The sequence below is a fragment of the Camelus bactrianus genome, chromosome 4 (assembly GCF_048773025.1).
Source record: "Camelus bactrianus isolate YW-2024 breed Bactrian camel chromosome 4, ASM4877302v1, whole genome shotgun sequence".
Classification (NCBI taxonomy): Eukaryota; Metazoa; Chordata; class Mammalia; order Artiodactyla; family Camelidae; genus Camelus; species Camelus bactrianus.
Window position 1 is genome coordinate 39,732,637 of NC_133542.1, and position 25,423 is coordinate 39,758,059.

At 43.5% G+C, this 25,423-nt stretch overlaps 1 protein-coding gene across 7 annotated transcripts in view; it reads left to right on the forward strand.

The window, feature by feature from the left end:
* The first annotated feature begins 15,226 nt into the window (after positions 1 to 15,226).
* PCSK5 (proprotein convertase subtilisin/kexin type 5) overlaps positions 15,227 to 25,423 on the forward strand; it is a 413,936-nt gene continuing 403,739 nt past the window's right edge. For 3 of the 7 annotated variants that reach the window (XM_074361722.1, XM_074361723.1, XM_074361725.1), the window contains exon 1: positions 15,227 to 15,947. In XM_074361722.1, coding sequence (XP_074217823.1) covers positions 15,756 to 15,947 — 192 coding nt within the window. In that variant the 5' untranslated portion in view covers positions 15,227 to 15,755. The remainder of the gene's footprint in view (positions 15,948 to 25,423) is intronic. The other 4 variants (XM_074361724.1, XM_074361726.1, XM_010952770.3 and 1 more) reach the window with 2 other exon arrangements.

Consider the following 25,423-nt stretch of genomic DNA (forward strand, 5'->3'; position numbering starts at 1 on the left):
TTTTGGATATATTAATTATGGATCATAGCCTCGAGTTTCCCATCTTCTGTGACGAGTATAAATGAGGAGACTTTTGGAAAAGCAGCTGTAGTCTGATTTTGAGTTGATTTTATAAGTAATCACTCTTAGCAAAGCAAACACCAAGACTTCCCCATTTGATGCAGAGAGGGTAAGCACTAAGGCCGAGCGTCATCCCAGTGAAGCCTGCAAAGCTATCTTGGTCGAATGCCCTGGGAAACTGCCTCTGAGATGGAGATGTCCCGGGAGCCGGTTTCCCGGGGAGCACAAGGCAGAATCACACCTGTAAGGAAGCTGAGAAGGACTGGGCTGGACAGGCCTTTCCAGGAAGGATTGGGTAGAGAGAGGACTGACCTGTGATGCTCAGCAGATCCCATGGGGAGCCCTGAAGTAGGGATGACCTTCAGAGAGGTCCCAGATGGAAGCCGGGGGTGGGGGGGTGCGTGGACTTTTACCTGTGCAGTCATTGGATAGGGACTGCCCCTGGGGAGGGGTTCAAGCTTGGGGGAGGCACTTGCTTGGACTGAGGCAATTCCCAGGCGGGAATTAGGTTTGAAGGGAGCCAATGGTAGGCAGCAATCTTAGAAAGGACACTCAGGGAATGAGAGCCTAGGTCTTGAAAGGGCAGAGGAGATCTCTATCTCTGGACACCACACCACAGCAGCCACTTCAGTGGCAAATTGCAAAATTTTATTTCTTACTCCTCAGTGCCATTGATGTCTTGGAGCTGTTGTCTCTCAGGTTTGGGGGTATTTGTCTAACAAACTAGGATCATCTGGGAAGACTTTAAAATGTCTATACCTAGTGCCTACTCTCTGATGGAATTGGTTTTAATGTTCAGCCAAGGTTGAGACCTTTATGCCTAAAAGACCAGACAGTTGTTAAATCTGAGGGGCGATAAAGTCCCTTCCCATGTACGTGCAGTGTTGCAGGATTCCACTTAGCTGGCATGGGGCAGGGCTGTGAGCTGAGAATTCCAGCCACCGCTGCTCCAAAGGGATTAATTAGAGATGTCTAATGTGTTTAGGGGAATGAATCAGCCAACAAAAACACACAGTACACCTCAGTCAGGCTGCCATCTCCTAGGACTTTGCAGATGAGTTTTATTGGCTAGATTTTAAACATTTGAAGCTTATAGTTTGTTTCTTTTTCTTTCTCTAGCTCGTAGTTTCTCTTCTTATTTTTGGTTCAATGTCTGCCTTTGGGTCCTTGTATAAAGGAGACTTTTATCTACCTAGCTCTTGTAATCCCACTGATTTTGGCCAAGTATAGTGGTAGTTGCCTTCCTTAGCAACACAAACTATACGTGCACCTCGTTCAAGTCATATCCTCCAAGACAGAACAGTCATGTGTGTAAAAACAAAAATTCCATCAATGTACGTATGCCCTTCCCTAAGATACTAGCATCATAGTGTCCCTGCTCTTAGGATATGCTTTTATGTGTTTTGTGTTTGTGTGTATGTAAGTTTACTTTTTTATTATGAGAACTTTCAAATATATAAATAGAAATTTTCAAATAGAAATGTAGAGAGAATAGTATATTTGACTCTTATTCATCACCTGTCTTCAACAATTGTCAATATTGTGGCCAATATTTTTTCATCAATACCTATCATTTCTACCGCCACCCTTTCTCCCTCCACCTGCCCCTCAAAAAACTGCACTGTTCTTAGGCAAATCCCAGCTATGTCATTCTATTCCCAAATATTTCTGAAGAGGCATGGTTTTTTAATCCCTGTCAATACTACTAATTTATTAGCACGTCTCCTGGAATTGATGTTAGCCATCAGTCTATATCAGAAATGGAAGACTATGGAATTACTCATTCAACAGATAGATACTGGGCACTTAATACATGCTTATTACTTAGAATAGAAATAGAATTGGAGATGGTATTTGCCTTTAGGAGTTTTAAGTTCTTTGTGTGGTGTGTGTGTGCATGCATGTGTGTGTGTGTGTGTAGGTATTTGGAGGGGAGGCAGAAGAGAAGCGTAAATTGGCTACAGTGCAGTTTGTGACTTTTGTGGGCAAGAAAGGCACAATCTTCGGGAAAGGCTTTTGGCCAATTTCTTGAGTGAATTTTTGAAGGTTTATCACCAAATGGTGGCATGGAGGTTGAAGGAAGTTCTAGGCAGTGGAAGGACCCTATGAAACTCCTTGCTTCTGCAGCATGTTCAGTGCCTGTGTGCCATCTTCTGAAATGGCTCCATCCAATTAGCTTTCTCGAGTTTACCGTCACTCGGACACTTGGCCACAGTCAGCCATTCTTATTCCAGACTGAACCTCCAAAAGAAATCAAGACAAAATGAGAGCAGGTCTACTCATCTATGACCTCTTTGAGAGCCTGCACCTGCATTTTTACCTTGGATCTGCCAGCTAAAAATTGGCACATGCCATTTGTGTCTATAAGGAGGGAATCGTGTTGGCATTTACCATCTACCTCTGCTTGGAGTAAATCATGAGCCACTGCAGCCACTGACCTTCATCACATACTGAAAGGAGTTCAAGGTAGAGGTCAGCTGTGCTCTGGGGAAAACTTGCAGAACAGGCCTTCAGCTAGATTTTATGAGCCCTAATTCTTGCATCTCCTCATATCTAGAAAAACGCTAAAATCATTAATGGTGACATCTGCTCCTCGTGACTAGCCGCAAGCCTCTGCCTAAATGTATGCTTGATCACATGTAACCTCTCTTCACTAAAATCATATATAATGCTGAGACCCCCCTCCCCACCTTTTTGGAGCAGTTCCTCAGAGCTATCTGAAATGCTGTCTCCCAGGCATTAGTCCTCATTTTGTCCCCAAATATGACTTAACTCACAAGTCTCACGTTTTGTGTTTTATTTTAGTCAACAGATTCCCCTAGCCCACGGAGAAAAATTCTCAATAGGCACGGCATGGGAGGGGATGTACAAGGAGCTGGGCGAGTCAGAAGGCATGATCTACAGTGGGAGACCCAGTGCCGTCGTTTCACTGTAACATTACCCAGTGGGTCTATTGAATTTGAGTATTTGCAGTGTCACATGGAAGAGTAGATAAATAACAGCTGGCATACTAACAAAATCAATGAACTAGAGTCTCTGACACCTGAGTTGTTCTTTCCTCAATATGTGCTCCAGTGATAAACTGTTAAAATGTTTGCAGGGAGAAATCGGGGTACCACATGATGGTATTCAGAGGTATTTTGGTATACGGCACTGTGTAGACTATTCATGATATTCACTGTGAGTTCTTATTAAGAAGCTATGTGGAGTCACGTACTAAATCCCTCTTCATAAATTATTTTAATATTCACTATAGATTTATGAAGTAGGTCCTAGAATTATACCCATTTTGCAGATAAAGATACAAACAGAAATTTTTCCAAGATCTTGCAAGTGGTAAATCTGGTGTTTAAACCCTGGGGGTCCACAGCATTAACACTATGCCACATACCTTCATTAAAGAGTTGTTGATATTTTACATCTTCCATGTAGAGTCAGGTTAGATCATAAGTCAGTTTGAGACTATGAAGCTTGCTCTGTGAAAATCATTTAACCCTGATAGCTTTTGACCAAGAAGGTGTATCTCTATACAGATGTCAATACAGTACCATCTGTAATATACATACACTCCCAGCTGGAAATGGTTTATTTTGTCCACAATAGAATAATGGTTATGTATGGGTATATATACAATGTGTGTGTGAGTTAATACATCCATGTGATAGACTCTCTTGTAGTCATGAAAAGACATTTTCAAAGTAAATGGGGTGGGAAGAGAATATAGCTCAGTGGTAGAGTACATGCCTCGCATGTACAAGGCCCTGGGTTCAAACCCCAGTAACTTCATTAAAAATAAATAAACATAATTACCTCCCCCACCAACTTTTTTGAAATAATAAATAAATAAAAATAAATAAATTAAAAAAATTTTTCATGGGGAAATAGAGTATATTTGAATTATGTAAGTGAAAATAACTAAAGTATTAAATTAGGGTTAACTACATATATGTATGTGTGTACATTATACATATACACATATATAACTTCCCTAATACATAATAATAGAGAGGTGGGTGGGGAGGGGATAGAAAAAAAGCCCAGATAGTGATTAGAAGGTAGAGGGGTTCAGGGAAGTTACGAAAGTATTTTTATTTTATTGTCTTCTGCAATAAACTTATACTCATCCAATTGAAAAAAGACTATTTTTAAGTCCATCTGTCCCTAGCTTTGAGGAAATTAAATTTTGGGTTGAAGAATGTGTCATGTAATATAAGCAAACCATGCCTTTTCACAAACTGTACTTGTGTTCCAATGCTACTATATTATTCCATTTTATTTAATGCTGTGATAAGCATTTCTGGTCTTGTCTTTATCTTGACCCATTTCTAAATGCCTTTACTTTCATTGCCTTTCCTCTAGCTGCTGAAGGTTTTTTCTTCGCTGATATTTATCTGACACAGAAAGCAAAATGGTCATTTAGTCCATATTTGCAAGAGGATACATTAAGGAAAAGGGTAATTAGGGATCGCAAAATATCCTGTACTGAATAGTCCACTGCAGTGCGGTATTACATAGTTGTCTTCAATTTTGCATGGAGTCATACTTCCTTCATGCATACTGCATCCTTAAAACTGTCATTTCTTTAAATAATGCAGTGAAGAAATTAAATAATTAAAGTTGCAGACAGGAAGTATTAAAGACTTTAAACAGAAAAGGAGGAAGGGTGAAAGGAAAGAAATTGACGTTCTTAGAGAAAATACTTGAAACCTTTCATGCAGCTGCTACTTAAAGAGAAAACCCCACATGAATGAGACCTGAAGGGGATAGGGGAAATAGCCATTCATTCTTTGTTAAAACAGGAAATTGGCGATTTCTGTTGATTGTCTCATTTGAGTAAGGCCCCTGGTATTATTGATTAGATTGTAGAGTTTCAAGTAAAGTTTAAATTACTGTATTGACCCATCAAGCATCATTTAGGGTGCTGGGCTTATTGAAAACAAGCCCCTGTTCTCTGGTTACTGGAGAAGCCAAAAACTGCGTTTTGGGATTCCTGTTGGCAGATTGGCAACCTTTGCGGGGAAGGTTAATGGTATTCCATTTTCCTGCCCAGGCCTGGTTTTCTCCATATATTGAAGACTAGGAGATTATTTTGAATGGATTTTAAATGTCTCAGAGAACAGAGCACTTTCCCCTAATCCAATCAAGAGCTCAAACCCTCATACTTTACTCAGAAATTGACTTTTAAGCTTAAGGGAAAACATAGAGTCATAAAGATTCCCATTGGTTGAAGATGAATTCCTTGGTACTTTTCAACCGGAGGAGTTAGAGAACTTTGGTTAGTTATTTAAAAAATTCTTAAGATCTTAAGATCTCTATAAATGGCTCTGAGATGTGTACCAAATATTAAAATCATATATTTTCATTTGACTCAAACCCAACCCCCAACCTATCTTTTAAAATTTATCTCAAGCTCTGTTTTCTCCATGAAATTGCCTAGAGCACTCCAGCAGTGTGCTTATCCCCTCACCTTCTCCCTTAGTGCCAGCACTTAGCATTGGCAATTAGACAAATAACAATATGACAATTCAAGGGTTTCACCAGATGGCTTAAATCTTTATAAAATTGTGATTTCTGTGTTAGTTATTGATCATAGCACTTTGCCCAGGGTTAACAAAATAAAATTCAACTGAGCAAATTTTAAAGATCTTGTTGGGTTTATTCAACAATTCATGAAATCAGGAAACATCCAGTGTAGCAGATTAAAAGGAGCTCTGATGAGCTGTATAAAATGAAAGACATTTATAGGCAGAAAGAATCAGGAATGAGGAAGTTATACTAGATAGGAAAAGCAGAGGGGATGGCAGAGGTTTATCAGGCAGATTGCCTAACCAGTGCTCATTAGTTGAGCCCTGATTGGTAGGTTTAAGATTCCACTTCTGATAGAGCCAAATCTAATTAAATGAAGTCTCTGTTTGTTGATGTGGGGCTTAGCATAAGCAACTCCATTTTGGACTGTTGTCTTTAACACCAGTATTGACTGACAGAGGGATGGATGGATGGACTGATGGACGGATGGATAGATGGATGCAGCAATACTGGTAGTCAGGGTAATAGACCTGGAGAATGTTATCAGAGTTGAGATAAGAGCTGATTCATCCACTATATTTATTGGCCCATTTCTCTTGTTTAAATTATGTACCTGGTCCCTCTAGAGTTTGAGGCTGCAAACCGTTCTCTGATTTTTGGAGCACGAGAGACCCAAAAGATATTAATTCATCTAAGGAAAAACAAATCTAAAACACACACAGCCTTTATTCATGAGGATATTCTCTGCAATATTATTTACTACAATGAAAAATTGGAAACAGTTTAAATGTCTTACTGTGGAGTTTAGTAAATTATGATACATCAACCCAATGGAGTATAGTCATTAAAATGATAATTACAAAGACTATGGAGACATATTTATAGTATATATTATGTGAAAAATGCAGAATATAAAAGTGTATGTGTGTTATGTTTATAACTTAAGAAAGATGTGGTTGTTTTCAGACCAATACTAGGAGAGAGTACATAAATATGAAAATTGTTGTTTCAGCAATGGAAATATTATTGTATATTTCCTTTTTTCAGATTATTCTAAATATTTGCTAGCATTTATTATTTATGAAGATCAGGGTGATGAAAGACAACATGTGATGAACAGACAAACTGGTTGGAAACTTAGAACAAGGGAGATACGGGAAGAAAAATGGGGATAACATAGGGTAAACACATTAAATTTGCTATGAAGGGAAGGAGATTCAGCTAATGCTGCCTCTCCTGTGATGAATCTTACTTGTTGCATCTGCTACTTACCCATGTATTTTTATGTGAATCTTTTTATGTTGTTCTCAGAGTTCTGCTAATAATTGTATGTGGCGTGTATGTGTGTGTGGTGGGAGAAAAATAGCTCTTTTGGGGTATAATTGATGTAAGGAGAAGGTCCAATTTTAAAAATGCACCTTTGGCCATCAAATAAGAACAGCTCTGATAGCCAAATTCACCTCTAAAATAAGGATGTTACTGAGATCCTTCAGATGAGATTCTTTACAAGAGTGTACATTATAGTGAATTCCAACAAGACTTTACAACTACTTCTCATAAAACTAGTGAAATTTCATCATAATGGGCGCATTGCAATAATTAATCACAGCCATAGTGTGTCGGACCTGGAAACTTAGCAAATGAAAAGAAAACCTCTGAATTCAGTCAGAAAAGGAGAAAAAACCCTTTGGACACAATGAATCACACAGCTGCTTCCTTCCTAGAAACTTCTAGGGTAGTGTTGATTTGGATAGACATGTGGGGCAGAGCTGAGAAATGACTGGGCTTGGAGATGAAGAGAGATGGGAGTTGGGGGGAAGAAGTGGCTGGTCCTCGACGGCTAGGGAACCGCTGAAGGAAGGCCCTTAGCTTTGAATTCTCCAGTCTCTCTCCTTCGGCTAACAACACAAGAACTTTCCAAGTGAGTGACAGGTAAATGCCCAGGGGTAGGACAGAAGTCTGTTTCCCAGGGCTTATCTTTGTAGAGACTTGGCTTTAAGTCTGGGATGGTGGAATCAGCACAAATACAAGACTCAGAAAACCTGAGTTCTGGTCCAGCTCGTATCACTCCCTAGCTGTGTGCGGCGGGAAACACCATTTCAGCACCTTCTTTCCGAATCTGTAAAGTGACGGTGATGGCTGTGACAGTGTTAAAATAATGACAATGTCTCCACTCATTTGGTGCATCACTCTGAGGGAGAAGCATGGTAATAACCTGAAAGTACTTTGAAAAGTCTAAAGAAATGCTCTGTAAGTGTTCTATCAATAACAGTCATTGAGACCACTCTGGGTCATTATTTATCCAATCGATGTGACAGGGTTTACTTTCACCCTTGCTGTAGAGACTTGCCAGTCTTTTCCTTTGATCCATATGTTTTCAGGGAATTTTACTTTGAATCTGTAGAAAGGAAAGGGCCTGTTCCGGCCTAGACTCCATTTGGCAGAGGGTTTATCATTAAACATACAGAAGGCGTGACTAACACAGGAGAAATTGCAGCGTTTCAGGCCCAATGGAGGTAAAGGGGCTATTGGATAATAGAATATTGATTAGATAATTTGTTTCAGAGTCATTAGTTTCCGCACGTAACTGAACCACTTCTGGAACCTCGCATCTTTCAAATCATGAGACTCCATCTGCTAAGCCCAGAGCTCACCCCCATACTCCACAGTTGGATGGAAAAAGTGTTTTCCAAAGTGTCCAGGGTATTAAATGCAAAATCAGTTCCATGTGGATGCAGTTCGTTCATCCAGCCAATGATGTGGCCTTGAATATTTCACTGACCTTTAGGTGATCGGCTTTTTACCTGTAAGCTTTTCATCTAACATCCAGACCAGCTCCTTTAAGCCTAGAAATCTTAACTTCCACCATCCCTTAAGATTTTTTTTTCTAATGATGCTTAGCCCAGTCTTATAGAATGTCACTAACTTTTGCATTGCTGACATTTTCTGCAAAATTCTTTTCATTTTTCATTTTGCTGCCAAAATGTCAACATGCAAATATCCTATGAATTTTCCAACTTGTATCTGCATGGACACACACACAAACGTATGACAAAGACTAGAATAAGAAATGATTAATGATACCAAATATATTGCCTGTTCTTTCTGCGCAGGATTCAACCTATGCTCACCTCTCACAGTTCGATATGCTACCAGATCTCAAAACAATGCTCTAATTATTTTTTAGATTAATGAACAGCAGTACTCGAGAAAGGTGTCTTCCTCATCCAAGCTCTAGTTATGATGCACAGTATTTTCATAAAACTTGGTCTCATCTTCACTTACAGAAGGCAGTATTTAGCATTTGTACAACCAATTTATGTTAGAGTCTTACTTAGCACATCTGTGAATCAGGTTTCCCTGTTCACACTTGGAGAAAACTGGAGAAGCCTGCCCAATGTTTCCAGTGATTTAGGGGACCCTTAGTTCTTGATATTTTGGGGTGGAGAAGGCAACAGAGTCATCAGACTTAAAAGAATAGTGCTGCCAGAGTTCAAATCGGAGTCCGTTTTTTCTTTATGCAGGGTCTGGTTTTGAGCCATCATGGGAAACTTGGAAATAAAAAGCCAGAGGAAATCTGACACTTTTTAAAAATTGGAAAGCCCTGAAAAAGCTTCCTGTTGAATTGTATTTCCACTGCCTTTAGACAAATAAAAATTTATTAATGAGATATTTATAAGTAGAGGATAACCTTTCTGAAAATAGAACTTTGCTGCCATTCTACATGCAGAACAGTAAAGAGTAGCTGCTCACCAGCGTAACGTCTAAACTGAACTCCTTTCCTCATGGGCAAGCTGTGGCAGTGAGGTTTGGCTCTGGAGTATCTTACTGATAAATACCTCTACCATGTATCTAAAGGTTAAGGGCAACAATAAAAAGTCCTTTTTGGTTTTCACGCATTACAAAATTCTGAAGTGGGTTTAGGGAATGTTGGCAGGGAGCAATAGCCGTGTAATGGTTGTGTAATAAATCCTGAGTACACCATGGGCAGAATGGGGTTATGTCATACACGGTGGGTGATGAGTGATCTAGATACACAGTTTCCAGAAGTGGTGGAATGTAATAAGCGTAAAGGATGTACTCACGCAAGGTGTTTGTGAAATAATTTTATCAAAATTTATCTTGCTTCAGATAAACAAGTGAAAGCCATACTGAATATGCGTGAAATTACAGCGTATCATTTGGCGTCACTGAGTCAGAGCTACACAGCCTAAACCTTAAAAAAGGTTTAATTCCAAGGGCCCATAAACTCGGTCTTCCTAATAAGCAAGATCAAGTTGAGCTAGTAGTTATTTAACCCCTGACTCTCTGAGAGGTTGGAGAGTAAAAAGAACCAATAAAAGGTTTTGGAGAAAGAGGTCCAGAGGCGTTACAAACAGAGCAAGCCTTGACTCTTTGGGGAAGGCTGAAGACACTGTCATTGGGTTCATTCCTTTTGGTGGGTTAAACTCTGAGACTTGAGCAATTGCTGTGATTTTTTTTCCCCGCCCCTTCTCTACCTGCTTTTCCCTACATTAAAGACTGAGGTAGGGAGAGGGGGACATCTGATCCATCCAGGATATCTATCCTGATACGAACACTGCTCTGGATGAGGGATAGGAGCTAGAAGGTGACAAGGACTTGGTGTCACTTCTTTCATGTACATCTGAAGGAAGTCATTCACAACCTTTACCATTTGTTTCTGACCAGAAAGCTTTCTGAGAAACGGCTCATCCTTGTAGGGCTTAAATGTCCACAGATGAGGGCCAATTATGCCAATTAAAGTCAACTTCAAGCAGGTCAAAGAAGGAGCTAAAGCTTCCTGAAATCTGCAGGTTGTTAGTCACCTATTGGTATCCCATTTTTATAAATACTATGCAGTAGAGGTAATACCAGGCCCTGAATTATCTTTTTTCCTGGGCTCATAGGCATCACAGGTCACATTTTTAAATAGTGGTGGTTAAACATCTAAAGAATCTGAAATGTTAAGTGAAATTTCCATTCTCCTGGTTGAATTTATTAACCAGGGGATGCAAATTAGATTACCGTTACTCCTAGGTTCACAGCACACAATCATCTTTGGTCCATGCAACCCTTCCTTTGTTTTATTTATGTTATTCATCCATTTGTTAACTTATTTTTCCACGATAGGATTAATATCTTCCAAATTAGTTTTTTAGTGGCCTCTGTTTTCTTCTCTTTTAAATAAAGTTAGATTTTATGATATCTAAGGTCTCTTTCAGCTCTGATGGTCTGTGAATGCGATTAAGGCCTGAAACGTGTTTGGCTCAGTGCCAGGCATAAAGCTAGTTCTTTTATTACTACCATTTATTATTATTATCATTATTAAATTTGACAAATTTTCATTGCTGATTCTGAATTTGATATACTAGAAAACTGATTAGAATCCCCATACATTTGCTGACTCTGCTACTGGACAGTAAAATTTCTAGGGGCATTTTTTACCCCCTTGGTCAGCTCCAAGCTGTCCCTTACCAATTTATCGTTGATTCACAGAATCTCAGGTTAGGAGAGATCTTACAGGTCATTTTCCAACAAAGGATGTAGCAGAGGAAGAAATGAGGTATTTCCTAAGCAAACTCTTCCCAGAATAATTCCCATTTGTAGAGTTTTAAGATGAATCCTGTGGAGTTCTTATTCACGTCTCCTACTAAATTGCCTGGATTTCTGTTCATGGCCTTTCATTGGATTTTTCTGGTAGATCTGTGAGGATCCTTGACAGAGGCCAAGCACTAGTTGGGCTTAATTATCAAGTAATATGTTGCTAACGCTAAGACAGAATAAAGCTTAACACTGCCTGATTTCCTGCCATATGGTGCGTTACAGGGGGAGAGTCGAGGGTCAAACCGTGCAACGACACCTTCACATACGAAAAGGAAACATTTGGGGGAAGACTTGGATTTCAGCTTCTCTTCCACTGTTAGTGATGCTTTTGTACCAGCCGTTACTGTTCTGTCAGTTCCTTGTTCTTTTGGCTACTGAGGCATTGATAATAGGGCTGAGCGTGAGAACCAATAGAGCTTAAGGTCATGAAAGAAGATTTTTTTTTTTCTGCAGCTATTGATCCTTATCTGGAAGCTTCATTCTGGCCAACTGGCTCTAATCAAGGAAGCTAATGAGTTCATTAAGGCAGCTCCCAAAGCAGGAAGCAGGATGTGCTTGTGCATCAACAGGAGAGGGGCTTCTTTGCTATTATTGAGGTTTAAGAATCACACTCTTCACAACATTGTGAAGTGACTATACTTCACCTAAAAAAAAGACTACTCTGAAATTAAAAAAAAAAATAAAATAGATAAACAACAAGGACCTACTGTATAGCACAGGGAGCTATATTCAAATTCTTGTAATAACATGTAATGGAAAAGAATCTGAAAATATGTATAACTGAGTCACTTTGCTGTATGCCAGAAACTAACATTTTAGATGAACTAGACTTCAATAAAAAATAAAATTGAAAAAAGAATCACACTCTGAGAAAACACACATAATTGAAGAGGAAGATAACTGGGAAAATGATGGACGACGAGATGAACGAATCTACTTTCCTCTGTTTGATTTGACAAATCAATGGGGGTTCCAGCTCTTTTTGACATTTTAAAAACAGATCTAGGCTTTTCTCTTCTAAATACATATGCGTCCAAATGGAATAATATACCCTTTGAGTAAGCAACATGCTGGCCCAGGGATTGGTTTACAAAGCAGAAAAGTGGTCTGCCCATTTCCTACCTCACTTTCCAATTCTCTCTCATGCTTGGTGCAGTGAATGCTGTGTGTGTGCCAAGCAGGGCATGCTCACAGAAGGCAAGAGTGTTGGTGGAAAGAAAAAGACATCATAGAGAAAAAATATCAATGAGTAATTTTGCCACTCTTTGGAAACAACCTCCAGGCCTCAGGAGATCCAGTGCAGTGATTCCTCTTCACATCATTCAGAAGTTGAAGCCCAGAGGCAACATGGCTTTCAATGAGAAGTAGTTTGTGCTGCCTTTGCAGTCCTAAACAGTTATGGCCCCAGAGTCCCAGAGAAACCTATAGGCCATGTTGCAAACTCCACCCATGAAGAAGCTTCCCAGGGGCCACCCTCCTATAGGTCATCCTCAGAGAGGCTCTCCCTCCCACCTGACAGCATGTGTCTTCAGTTCTGAGGGAAAGAAAGACTGGTGTGAGCTGAGAACTGGGTGTTGACTGAGCTCTTCCTATTCCGAGTGAAACCCATCAGCTTCTAGAGGAATAGTCCAGTGTCCCTATGGATAGATGCAGGTGGCTGGGGTGGCAATAAACAGTGATCTAATAGGTTGTAAACTTTCTGGACTCCAGGTTGAGGAGGGAATGTACAGAGGGTCCAGTAGTGAGGCTGCACCACACTCTAAAGCCAAGCATAGAGCTTGTGCTCCATCACCTAGAAATAACAGCAATGAAAACAACAGTAAACCACATTTAGAGTTATTTGGAGGGTCTGAATTCTACTAGTCCTTTGTACCTCTCCCTCCTCCCCCGCTTCCTTTCTCCAGCACCTAGCAAAATGCCTGGCACATTCTAGGTGCTCAAAATGAGACGAGGGAAGGGGACAGGGTACAGCCATTAAAAGAATGACACAGCAATTGAGGATGGGACATGAACTGGTTAACATCTGACGAGGCCCAACATAGTGGAATATTCAACTCCCAGTAGACTGTGAGATACGTTATATGCTCATTGTAATACATCAGCATGCTAAATGGCACTCCCACAGGTGCCATGACAGTTCTGAGGCTGACCATAAGGGCCAAAAAGTGGGCAGTGGCCCAATTTCTGGGAATCCCCACCCCTCCCCCAAAGTAGTTGGAATAATTCTCCCACCTGTTAGCATATGAAGTTACTGAGCCCATAAAAAATAACCACGCCTACACCTCTTGGCCCGTCTCACTTTCCTAAATGACCCTCATGCGCTGGCACTGCCCTTCCCCTTTTGAGATGGCCTGCATTCTGCCTATGAAATGTGTATCTTCTAAGCCTCTCTCTCTCTTTTTCTCTCTCACCCTTGGAGGCCCACACTCTGTCTATGGATTGCGTATCTCCCTGAATAAATCTACATTCACCCTACTGTGGCTCACTCTCGAATTCTTTCCTGCCCAAAGCCAAGGACCCTCACTTGGCAGGGCACATCCCAGGGACTCACCTGGGACCTGGGACACGACCATCGTCTCACGCCCCATTTTCCTGCAACAAAAAGAAATGTGTTGAATCAGTTAAATAAATAAATGGGTAAAATACATGCCCTCCTGCAAAAGATTTAGTTCTCCTGATCTTCCACGTCTTCGTCAGTAATGTGGGGATAAAGTTATTTGGTGGGTTTATTTTCATGACATACCTTATATGATGTGTAAAATGTCGTAAGATGATACTTTCATGAGTTATGAACTTAACTTTATGAATTCTATAAACTTTACATTTATGTATTTTGAATTTGCAGATATGGTTCAGCTGAGGGGAGAAGGGAGAAAAGTGAAGCCCTAGGCGGATAAAAAGAACCCAAAGCTAGAAATGTGATGGATTAATTATCCTCAAATACTTTCAGCCACTTAGGAAGAAAGGGAATGGGGGATGGGGAAAGAGGAGGGTAAAGGGGGGAGGGGGCTAGGGATACAGGGAATACTTTTAAGATCAGTTGAATTATTTCATAAAGGGTACATTTTCTTTTCACAAGAAGTCATCCTGTGCCAGAAAAGGCGGGGAGGTTGTTCAGCAGGATGCCCCCCCCCCCCCCAGCTCCCCCAGCCTACTGCTGTCAGTGCAAGATACAGTAATGAAGGCGGCGCAGCCACACTTTTATTTCATTCGAACCTCTCTTCTGTGGTGCTTTTTATATCGAAGTCTCTCAGTGTTACAGGGCCATGCTTGGGAAAGTGAGAAAACTTTTCCCTTGATGGAGAAAAAGAAGCCCTCATCAGATTCAGTGGAACAAATGAATGAAGTCATTCCCTCGGCCCAACATCTCCATCCGCTTTCATACCAAATATTCACAGAAACGACTCTCCTCAGTTCCGCGACTGGAATTTTACTCTCCGGTGGGGTGGCGTTGCCTAGTATTGGATGCACGGATTTCGAAAGTCAGTAGGCAACAGACTCGGCTTTGGAGTCGCCGTGGTTGGCTTTTGCAAGAGTCGATGCGCCTTACGGTCCTGTGTGGTAGCTTCTCCCAGGAGCAGAATGTGTAAAATAAACAGTTGCTGAAAAGCATGAAGAATTAACGAAGTGAAAATCTCGGGTTATTTGTTCGGCAGTTGACACGCAAGTGACCTCCTTAAATACTTAGTTGTTTAAGGAGGTACAGAGCTGGGATGAATGGATCTTCGGGGCGCTTGACCGAACCAGCTTGTAAATCTCTTCAGTCTTTCGGGAAGTAGTGGTAAATTGATACAAATCCAAGGAGGGAGGAGAGAGAAGAGGGTAAAACCTCCACATCAGAACTCTCCTCCCAGCCCTTTAAAAAAAACTCTCTTTTGCTACTCAGGACCCTGGAGGTTACAGCCGGAAGAACCCAGCGGCGCTAGGACCTGGTTGGCGCCTGGCCGTGGCCGCTTTCGGGCGGGCGGAGGAGGGAGAGAAGGAGGGGGATGTGGGAAAGGAGGGGTGTTAAGGGGGGCGGGGGGAGTCATTTATGCAGAGCAGGCGCTGCTGCCATTGCCACTTACACTCCCGGCGCGCAGCTCGGAGCCGGAGGGAGCGCGGGGAGCGAGCTAGAGCGCGCTCGAAGCCCGGGCCAGCAGAGGGGGCGCCCGGCCGCTGCCTGCACCGCCGCCTCCGCCGCGCGCGGGGGCCCCGGGAGGAGCTAGGGCGAGTCGAAGAGTCCGGGAGCCGAGCCCGGCGAGACCTAACTGCGGGAGAACGCCCGCCCCACTCAGCCGCCTCCTGCGCCGGAGCCGGGAAGCGCCGGCCGACCGCCCCGCGGGCCGGAAAGCTGGGAGCACAGGTCCTCGGAGCCCCAGGGATGGTCTAGCAGTCGGCGCGAGGCTCGCTGCTCTGCTCCCTGCCGGGGCTCGCCGCCTCCTGCCGATAGCCCAGGGCTGCGAGCCGCGGCGGCCGGGGGCTGCGCGCCGGGGCGGCCCAGGCCGGAGAAGTTAGTTGTGCGCGCAGCTTAGTGCGCGGAGCGAGCAAGCGAGCGAACAAGCGAGCAGCGAAGCGCCGGGGCCATGGGCTGGGGGAGCCGCTGCTTCTGCCCCGGACGGCTGGACCTGCTGTGCGTGCTGGCGCTGCTCTGGGGTTGCCTGCTTCCCGTGTGCAGGACGCGCGTCTACACCAACCACTGGGCAGTCAAAATCGCCGGCGGCTTCCCGGAGGCCAACCGCATAGCCAGCAAGTACGGATTCATCAACATAGGACAGGTAACCACTGGCTGGCCGGGCTCTCGGCCCTGAAGTTGCGAAGGGGGCCGGGGGGAGTCCCCCACGACCTCGCGCTTGTCCCCTCCTCGTCAGTCCCCCTCCCCCTCTTCCAGATGTGCTCCTGCAGCTGTTGCCCTAACTCTTGAGCGGTTCTCTCTCTCTTGCGTTCTCTCACACACACACACATACACACTCACTCACTCCCCCAAGTTGCTGGGGTTTGTGTTTTGTTTACTCGTTTCTTGCAAGCCACGAGGGACAAGTAGGGTCTCTGGAAGAATCACAAGTGTACATACTCCCGTGGTGGTTTCAGAGCCGATCGGACCTTTTGACGTGGAAAGTCGGGGAGCACTGGTAGCCTGGGCTCTTTTCGGGGTAGAGGGCAGGCGCGCCCCTGATGCCGGCTCCCTGTGGTTTCTGAGAGCAGGAGTAAGGAGGAGGCGGGGAAGGGAAAGCCTTTCCTACTCGGACCTTAATTTAGCCCAGAGAGAAGTTTCCTCTTCCAAGGGCGAGAGGACCGCTGGGCACTGGCGGCGCAGGAGGCGCAGGGACTGGAGCTGGGCGGGAAGAGGGGGCCGGACCCGACGTGAGCAAAGGTTTTGGGGGGAGACCTCCAGGCTTCTTCGCCTCTTTAGCAGGATCCTCTTGAGGGCTCCCAGCGCGGAGTCCTAGGAGAAGGTGGGAAACTTCTGAGACCACTGACCCGTTCTGCTGTAGAAACAGCGAGTCTTCCCTCCGGGATGGATGTGCGGGGCCCGGAGGCGGCGCCGTGGGGGAGAGTTGGGCCGGCAGCGGGGCTCGGGGTTTTTGCGGGGTGCTGTGGGCTTTTGGCAGAGGTGCCCTGCTGGGGGACGGTGAATTGAAGGGTTTTATGAGGGTGATTGGGAACCCAGCAGATTTGGAGCTGCCTCCAGGGTAAATAGTCTTGGCTTCCTCGCTCTGTTTCCTGCAAGAAATGGGTTGGAGAGGGCTAAGTATGTAAAGTGCACCCCCTCCCCATCCTTACACTCCTCCCACTCGCTTCTCCCCCTTGGCCCGAGGAGGGGGTGCCCTGGCTAGACCTTGGCGAAACTCTACTGGGGAGGGAGGCAAGGATGATTAGGGGCGCCCTCGGTTGCAGACACACTGGTGGAACTGCTCCGGCTGCACGAGCCCTGCATGCCCTGCCAGGATGGAGAGAGGAAAGGTGCCGGCTGGTGCCACTGGAGCAGGAGAGCACAGATGGTTTCTGATGCTATTGCATTCTGTGGCCAGGAACACGTGTTCCAGCACAGGGACCCTTGGCTGCCTGGTGATGGGGCACTGAAGACCGAGGAGAGCTGCTGTTGGCACTTCTAGATGGAGCTAGGGAGCGTTGGGGGCTTGGGAGGAGCGGGAGTGTGAGATCTTGTCGTGCTTTGAGGGTCCAGAGGGAGGACATGCTCTGGAGAAGCCAGTCCTGTGGAGGACTGAGACCAGGGCAACAGGCGTGGTCGGTATTCCCCTCCCCTACCAGCCCAACACACGTACCAGGAAGGAAGGAAGAGACAGCCAGCCAGATTTTCTTGCCTGAGTGGCTATTATCTTCAGGAGAGTTCCATTCTAATGGCTTGTTAGGACTCTGCTGGAAGAAAACATTGAGTCTGTTCTCTTTTTACGTGCGCTTAAAGTTGGGTGCTGCATGTGACCCGGGAGTGTAACTGGGAAAGCTAACAATGAAAGTAGTCGTGTTAATAATCTTTCCAGATGCGTCTGTCAGGTTCAGCTAACACTGAGCATCTCTCATACAACAGGCCTGTTGGAAGAATAGTTGTTGACCATGCACTTACTTCATAATACATGGAATGACCATTTTTGGCAGATATGACTTCACATACAGCAAAGAGCTTCACATACAGCAAAGAGGAAACCAAGACTCTGGGGCGGTTGACTGGCCCCAGGGTCACCCAGCTAGACTGTGGCAAGGGCATCATTCAGGCTGAGGGCTGACTGGTCCAGGCCTACTTACTCCTGCATGAATCCTGCCTTTGAGGATGAGGGGGAAGGAGGAAGAAAGTAAACCCCCATTTCCCTGAATTCTGATGTAGTGGCTCAGTAGACTAGAAGTAAACATCCAGTCTGAATTCACAGATACTTAGTTCAAACAGGCCTGGACTTCTTGAACCTAAGAAGCTTCACAAATTGCAAAAGCAGGAAGATCTATATCTAAATGCACTCATTAAATAGAACTTAGAAATTTTGGAACCTGGCAGAGTGGGGAAGAAGCGATTATCACAGAACCCACTTTTGAACAAGCAAACATTACGGTATCTTGCAGCCTTTCCTGACTTTTTACAATGGGCCTTCTAACAAAGAGCCATGGATTTTCATTTATTTGTTTATTGGTGGGGAGGAAGTAACTAGGTTTTTATTTGTTTATTTCTAACGGAGATACTGGGTATTGAACCCGGGACCTTGTGCATGCTAGGCACGCACTCTACCACTGAGCTATATACCTCTCCCTCATGGATTTTCATTTTAAAAGTAATGGTAAGACAGCTTGCATACAAATAACACCAAACACGATTTATTGCGGTTTTTACAATGTCAATGAGGAAGTTGAGTGCTTACAGAGGTTACAGGGGACCCCTTGAGCTGATGCCATAGCCAGTGTAAAAAGATCAAGCTCTTCTTACAGTGTAAAACATTTCCTCTGTAGATCAAAGGAGCGTAACCCCAAGCTAAGTCGTGGAGGTGGCAAATTGAGTTCACACATGCAATATCATTGCATTGTAAGGACTGTCCTTTTGTTATTCTTTCTTTCTATCAGTAAACCAGCTGTGGTTCAGTTGAGGGCAGTAACTCATTTGTGAATGTCTCTGGAATGCTCTCCTGTTTTTACTCATGGGCCTGGGATCCCACCTCCTGTGTCACAAATTGGAACTGAGACCTGTTATTATTTCTAAAGTCATGTAATATCCTGGTCATCTTTTTGGTACCTTCAGTATAATATTTTATGTGATAAAGTAAAGGTGAAGTTTAGAATATCTATCCAGAATTTCAGTGTAATGTATTGTATAGCATCTTAGCATTTAAAAGCCACCAGAGGTAAAATTTCTGCTCTGCAGACTTCTACAGAAAGGCATAGGCGTGCCTCTCGTGTTCACGAAAGACAGGATGGTCAGAGTGACACAAGAGCAAGTAAGCAAACAAACAGGCACAAAGGACAGGCTTGACTTCCTGGAAGGGAACACTAATGAGGGTTTTCTCGCCTTTGGTCATAGAGATAATGATGGTTTTAGTAGGTTTTCACATAATGTTTATATTTTGTGAATGGTTATACCTTGAAATTCTGAAATGATGCCTTAATTATTAGTAGAGTAGTTGTCATGTCAGCATATATCATATTTTGTTTGGCATTAGTATCAGCTCTAGAAAGCTCTGCCTTTCTTCCCTTTAAGCCCTGACTCCAGGCCCTTTTAGTATCTAGTATGAGCAGCACTGCTGGGCGGGCTAAGGGTAGGTATGTTTGCCTGTTGACCTGCACGAGGATGGGAGAAGAAGCTACTTCTCCGTCACTCATCCTTTTTGGATGCTCTGACCCTTGAGTTAGCAGTGTCATGGTTAGAAGATGGAAAAGACACGAAATAAAGGAATAAGACCTGACATGATGTTAATTGTGAGCTTTCATTTGGACAAAATCTACAAACCAGGAGAAATTAACTTCTGGTCATTTGAACCCAGGGAGAAGGTCCCCAGGGAAGCTTGTTTGCGATGTGCAGTAGTAGTATTTATCCTTCTGGGTTTATAATCCTTGATTCCAAGTTGAGATTGCCAGGAGCAACCCCACCCCCAACCTTGTAATTTGTCTTGAGCGAGATGCCAGAAAGATAAAGCCAGCTGCAGGCAATACTGGGGAAGTGTTTCACCTGGAGTGCCCATTGAAAGAGGCTTGGAAACTCTGCAGATGCCACTTGCAAGGCCTATGAAAGCAGGAAAGTCACTGAACTTAATGGAGCCCCCTGTTCCTTCATCTGTAAAATGGTAAATCTCTTGGTAATAGAGGGAGTTGACTCTGCATTGCTCAGCACATAGTTAAGCTTGCGGTGGAAGGTTTGTTGGATTTGAATCTGAAATAAGTGAGATTCAGACTTTATTTAGATATGGAGAAAGGAAGACAGTTTTATAATGGAAGATGCAACACACTGAAGATCAGGAAAACACATTTTCGATGACTGAGGAAGAAGAACAAAATCAGTGCTTCGTAGACAGGGAAACTGGTTTTCCATTTCAACTAACAATTTGAAATTGTTTAAAAATACTTTTCCATTGGATTCTAAACAATTCTGGCTGATTTCCCATGGCAGCGCCCTTCTCTCTGGTTGATCTTGGTTGTAGCCTATTAAATAATACAGGATAAACTTACTGGAGATGGAAGAAACGGACAAAAAAAATCTGAAGGGTGGTTATTTTATAAAGCATCTTACCTGGATACATTATTGTAGATCATATTTGAGTTTTGATTTCATTTAATTCTGAATGTAGCTTGTATGAGGAAGTTTAGAAGAAGCATTTTCCAAATCAGTGGGAAGAGATATTTTAGCAGGAAGCACATTATTCAGCGATGTCCTGAAGACCTCTCACTCTGCTGGTTAGTTTTGACCTGGGAGTGATGTGGGATGCTTGAAATTGTTGATGAACAGTGAAGAGTGAATTCTGGGTGCTTATGGATGGCATTAGAAATAGGGGACGGGGCTTGTCCGATGGGTATTGGAGTGGACTGTGCTCCCCTAGTCAAATCCTTAGCCATCTGTAAATGGATGTGGGAGTCCCAGGTTGTCTCTTTGTGAGGCATCTAGCTCTGCGCCAGGCAGCTCTCCACGCCCAAGAAGCTCAGCTCTGACTTCTGCTAGCCAGTCTCACTTGCATAGTTCTCATGAGCAGGGAAGCTTTCATGAGAAAAAGCAGTTCCGTGTGCTTGGCCTGATGATGGTGGGTCTGTTGCATTAACCTCATAGACTAGGAATGGCTTGTATTTGGCCATTGGGATTTTCGGGGTCTATTTGAAATGAAAAACTGCATTTTTGTGAGCCCCAAGGCAGCTGAGTTTGCCTTCTTGCTCTCTTTCATGAGTTTCTATCCAGAGGTCTTAACCTTAAAGGTCATCCAGAGAAGCAGGGTAGTGTGCTGGGAAAACGTCCAGTCATGTCTGACTCTTCGGTTAACAGAGGAAGTCCTGACCCAGAAGCATCCCTTGGGCAGGGAGGGGTGTTTCTGTTGTCGGCTCAAGTTCTGTGAAACAGTGTCTGGGCTTTCCCCGAGGCTGAAGTATCTCCAGGCATCGCTCTACCCCAGGACTTAATTACTTGGCTAATTCTAGTTGGATTCAATGACAAAGAAGCCAACTTGGGCTTCCGGGGTGGTAGAAATAAATGCTTATAGACATTCACGTGTGCTGTAAGATGCATATGTATGTATGTATCTATGAATTTTTATTTTTATCAAAGTTAAATTTGCACATAGTTTAGAGTGAAATTACTCATGCAATATTCTCACTAGTTTCAACAGATTACGTCTCTACATCTAAATGTACCAAGAAGGAACAATCCATGCCAATAAATCTTCAGTTTGGGTTAACCTGGGAGGAAAATGAGACCAAAAAGAAAATTAGACTAAGAGTCAGGAGATTTGGGTGAAACTCCAGGGTTTTCCCTTTTATTAACCAACCTGATTTGTTGGTTTTTCAAGTTGGTGGCCTCAATACCTGCTCCATCCACCTCACAGTGTTGCTGTGATGTCAAGTACCCTAATAATGAACATGAATATATAAATAAAATAAGGTATACGAAGCATTATATGATCTATAAGGACTCCAAGGAGATGAAAAGGCTGTTCGAAGAAAAATAAGACAATGCCCTGATGACTGAGGGTTTCTGTAGTGGAGCACTTGTGATTTTCCAGATTCTTGTGTTCACCTGTGGAGATCTAGTGGAAACAGAAAGCGGGAGGAGTCAGTGTGGCATCTGCTTCTCCCCGGAGAGGACAGTGAAAGCCACACTTTTCTCCTGAGAGCCTTGGTGAGGGTTGTAGGGCTGGGACAACTGACCACAACATCAGCCAGCTAAACTCCCCATCTCCTGGTTGGACAGCTTTGGTTTACAAGGCATATGCAATACGGAGGTTTGCATGATTTTTTTAATACAAAAAATCAAAACATAGTCTTTTAAATTTGACTCTAATGTGAGTTATGTAAAAAGGAGTTGTGGTAAATAAAACTGAAATAGAGAGAGGCCCATAAGGGATACAGATGGGACTCTTCTGGGTGCAAGTGTTGAAAACCCAACTCATACTGTTTAAATAAAACTGAAAAACAAGCAGATGAGGAAACAGGGAATCTGCTGGTTTAAACAGATCCACATGCTTTTATGTGCAGTTCCGAAAGCAGAATCTGGCCCCTTTCTGCAACCAAACCTTACTTGATCTGTACTTTCTTCGGGGCAGAAACCTCTCCTGACCTAAACAGACATTACCTAGAGTATTAATTTGTTTTGTTGCAGAAATACATTAATGCGTTTTGTTATGAGGATGCTGTCCTTGATCCAGATGGAGATGTGCATAATACACTCCAGTGGGTGTCCCATTCATTGTACTTTTCTCATCTGAAGAATTATGAATTTCTGAAACACATCTAGAGTCAAGAGTTTCAGAGAAGTGATGGTGGGTCTGTCCATCTGAAAAGCTGGAGGTAGTGCTCATGTCAGGGATTTATCTGGGTCCTTGTATTAGCTTCATTTTCCGTCAGGCCCTTTCTACAAGGCAGTCAAGCTCTTCTGATCCTTCGTACCTCTCTCACCTAGTATTGATATTAACCCCTGAAAAAGACTCCAATTATTCCCGATTGGGTTATCTCCCCACTTGTGGGCCACTCTGTTCACAGGGCTGGTGATGTTTTGGTGAGTCAGCTTGGGTCACATGTCCACCCTTGAAGTGAGCAGGATGTTTGTTGACCTTGGATGGACAACCCACCATCTGGGGAGGGACAGTTCTCAAGAAGAAAAGAGGATGCTACTACTAGAATGAGGGAATAGAGATGTGGGACAAGAGAAAGAAAAGAAAAACCCACTGCAGATCAGATTATATAAGGCCTTAAGTGCCTAGGCTAGGGACTTTTAACATTAACAAGGAGGATAAAAAATTATGTTGAAGGTCCCTGAGGAAGCAGGACCTATTGATGCAATACACATGAGAGTCCACCATATAATACATGAGACATTCTCTGCTTTCAAGGAGCTAGGACATTTTTATCCAGAACTATTGTTAAGCAAGACGAATACTAATAGAATTACAGGCAGTGCAGTATAGTTTTGTCATGCCTGGGGGGAGTCTGCTGGTAGCCCTGTGCATAATGAACTGGAGGAGGAAGAGAGGCTATTGTGTTGGGAAAAGTTATTGTTAACAAGCGCAGAACCTGTAATAATGAAAAAAGAAGAGATTTGAAAGTTCTTATAAAGGTGGATTCCATGTGGCTTGGTAACAAAATGGAAGTGGAGGATGAGGAGGAGGGAAGTGAAGAGAACTGCCAAGTTTATAGCCTGGGGACCAGGAGAATGGTGGACTCGTCTGTAGAATGAGGACAGTGTGCAGGAGCATCTTGGGGAACAGAATGGTAGAGTCAGCCTTAGTGTTTGTTGTTGGTAGGTTAAGAGACAAGCAGATGGAAATGTCCAGTAGGCACAAGAGAATTTAAGATGGGAAAGAAGTAAAGACTGGCACTTAGCCACCTCTGTACGAGTGAAGATGTGGAAGTGCACGGGATGCTAAGAGATGAAGCACAAGGAGAGCAGAGAGCTGAGAATAGACCCTGAAGGAATGTCTCCCTGTAGGAAGCAGAGGATAAAGAAAGGAAATGGAGCGGGGAGGGGGGAGGCCCTGAAGACACAGAGTCAGAAAGCCACAGAGGGTACGCACTCAAGAGGAGTTCTGTGGGGAGAATCTAGGAGATGAGAACTGAAACATGGCTTAAAGAATTGGGATCAGGGAGGTTACCCTTACTCTTAGACCTGGTGCTTGATTGAATAGTGAGTTGGGTTTGTAGGGCAGTAGAGGAGGTGAGTGCAGAAGTTTTTCATTGCACATCTGCCTACCCACCTGCATTATCTCCCTTGATCTCTTTCTCATCAAGGTACTGGAGTAGTTAGAATTGTAGGTCTGGAACCCAAAGGGGTTTGATTCCTAATACTTCCACTTCCTAGCAGGGGGACCCTAGGCAAGCATCACAAGCTCTCTGTGCCTTAGTTTCTTCATGTGTGAAAAAGATCTACTAGTATTTCCTTCATAGGATTGTTGTGAGGATAGTGAGAATGGTGCCGGGCGCATACTACATGCCCCATGAATGTCGGTTATTATATATATATTTTAAACCAAACTCTGCTCAGTTTCTATATACTATTTTCATCCTGCTGTTTTCACTTAACATTATATCGTGAGCCTTTTCTACTGTTACTAAATAACTTGAGACACATTTTAATAGCTGCATAATTGAAGGCACCGTAGTCTGTTGTAATTAGTGTGACCACACATCTTATTTTGCCAGGGATAATACAATACTGGTTTATGCCCACGGTTAATCAATTCACCTCCATTAAGTATTTTTTATATCCCCGTTCACTTTCCACCATGTCTGAGTTTGGCAGAGAAATGATATGGTCGCCCTAATTGTACGTGTATCTGTGTGTGTGAGTGTGTAATTGTATATCTGTTCTTCCACTAGCTGGGAAAGCAGGGCTGTGTCTCATTTCTGTTTGTGTCCCCAGCACCAAACACAGTGGGTGGCAGAGGAAAAGCACAGTGGGCCCTTGAGACAGGACACATAAAGGGTGTACAGAGAGGGGACTAGGTTGGGGAGGGAAGAGGAACATTGGTGGCTTGAGACTAAAGAAGAATGAGAGTGAATGGAGATTTAGGGAGTTCACGTTGGGGGGGAAAGAAAGTGAGCATGTGTGGACAATGGCCTGGATCTCATTATCAGTTCAGAGGTGAAGGCCGCCTGCAGAGAGAGGGGAAACTGGGTGAAATTGGTGGCCAGATGCTCTAGTGTTTTTGGAACATTGTTAGGAAATTCTGGTAAGAATTAATGGCCAATGCCTATGAGAAGAATTGCCAAATAGCAATGAGATTATTTGTCGCTTGTACTTAATGACCAATCTATATTGTTTTGTGCTTTTATCACTAATGGTGAGGAACTTGAGACTAGAAGAGGAGACACAGGGAGTTAGAATTTGTGAGAGAAAAGGGAACAAGAGACTGTGTGAAGCTGGGGGTGATGGGGATGAATGATTCTTAAACGCAAGGGGTACCATCTTTGGCATGATAGACTGTAGTGTCCAGGCCTTGAGAGAAGTGGAAGGGCCAAAATAGGACAAGTAAACCAAAGGAACAGGGCAGGTATAAAGGCTATAGTTCCAAATAAAAATGGAAAGCCAGAGGGAAGGTATAGCTCAGTGGTAGAGTGCATGCCT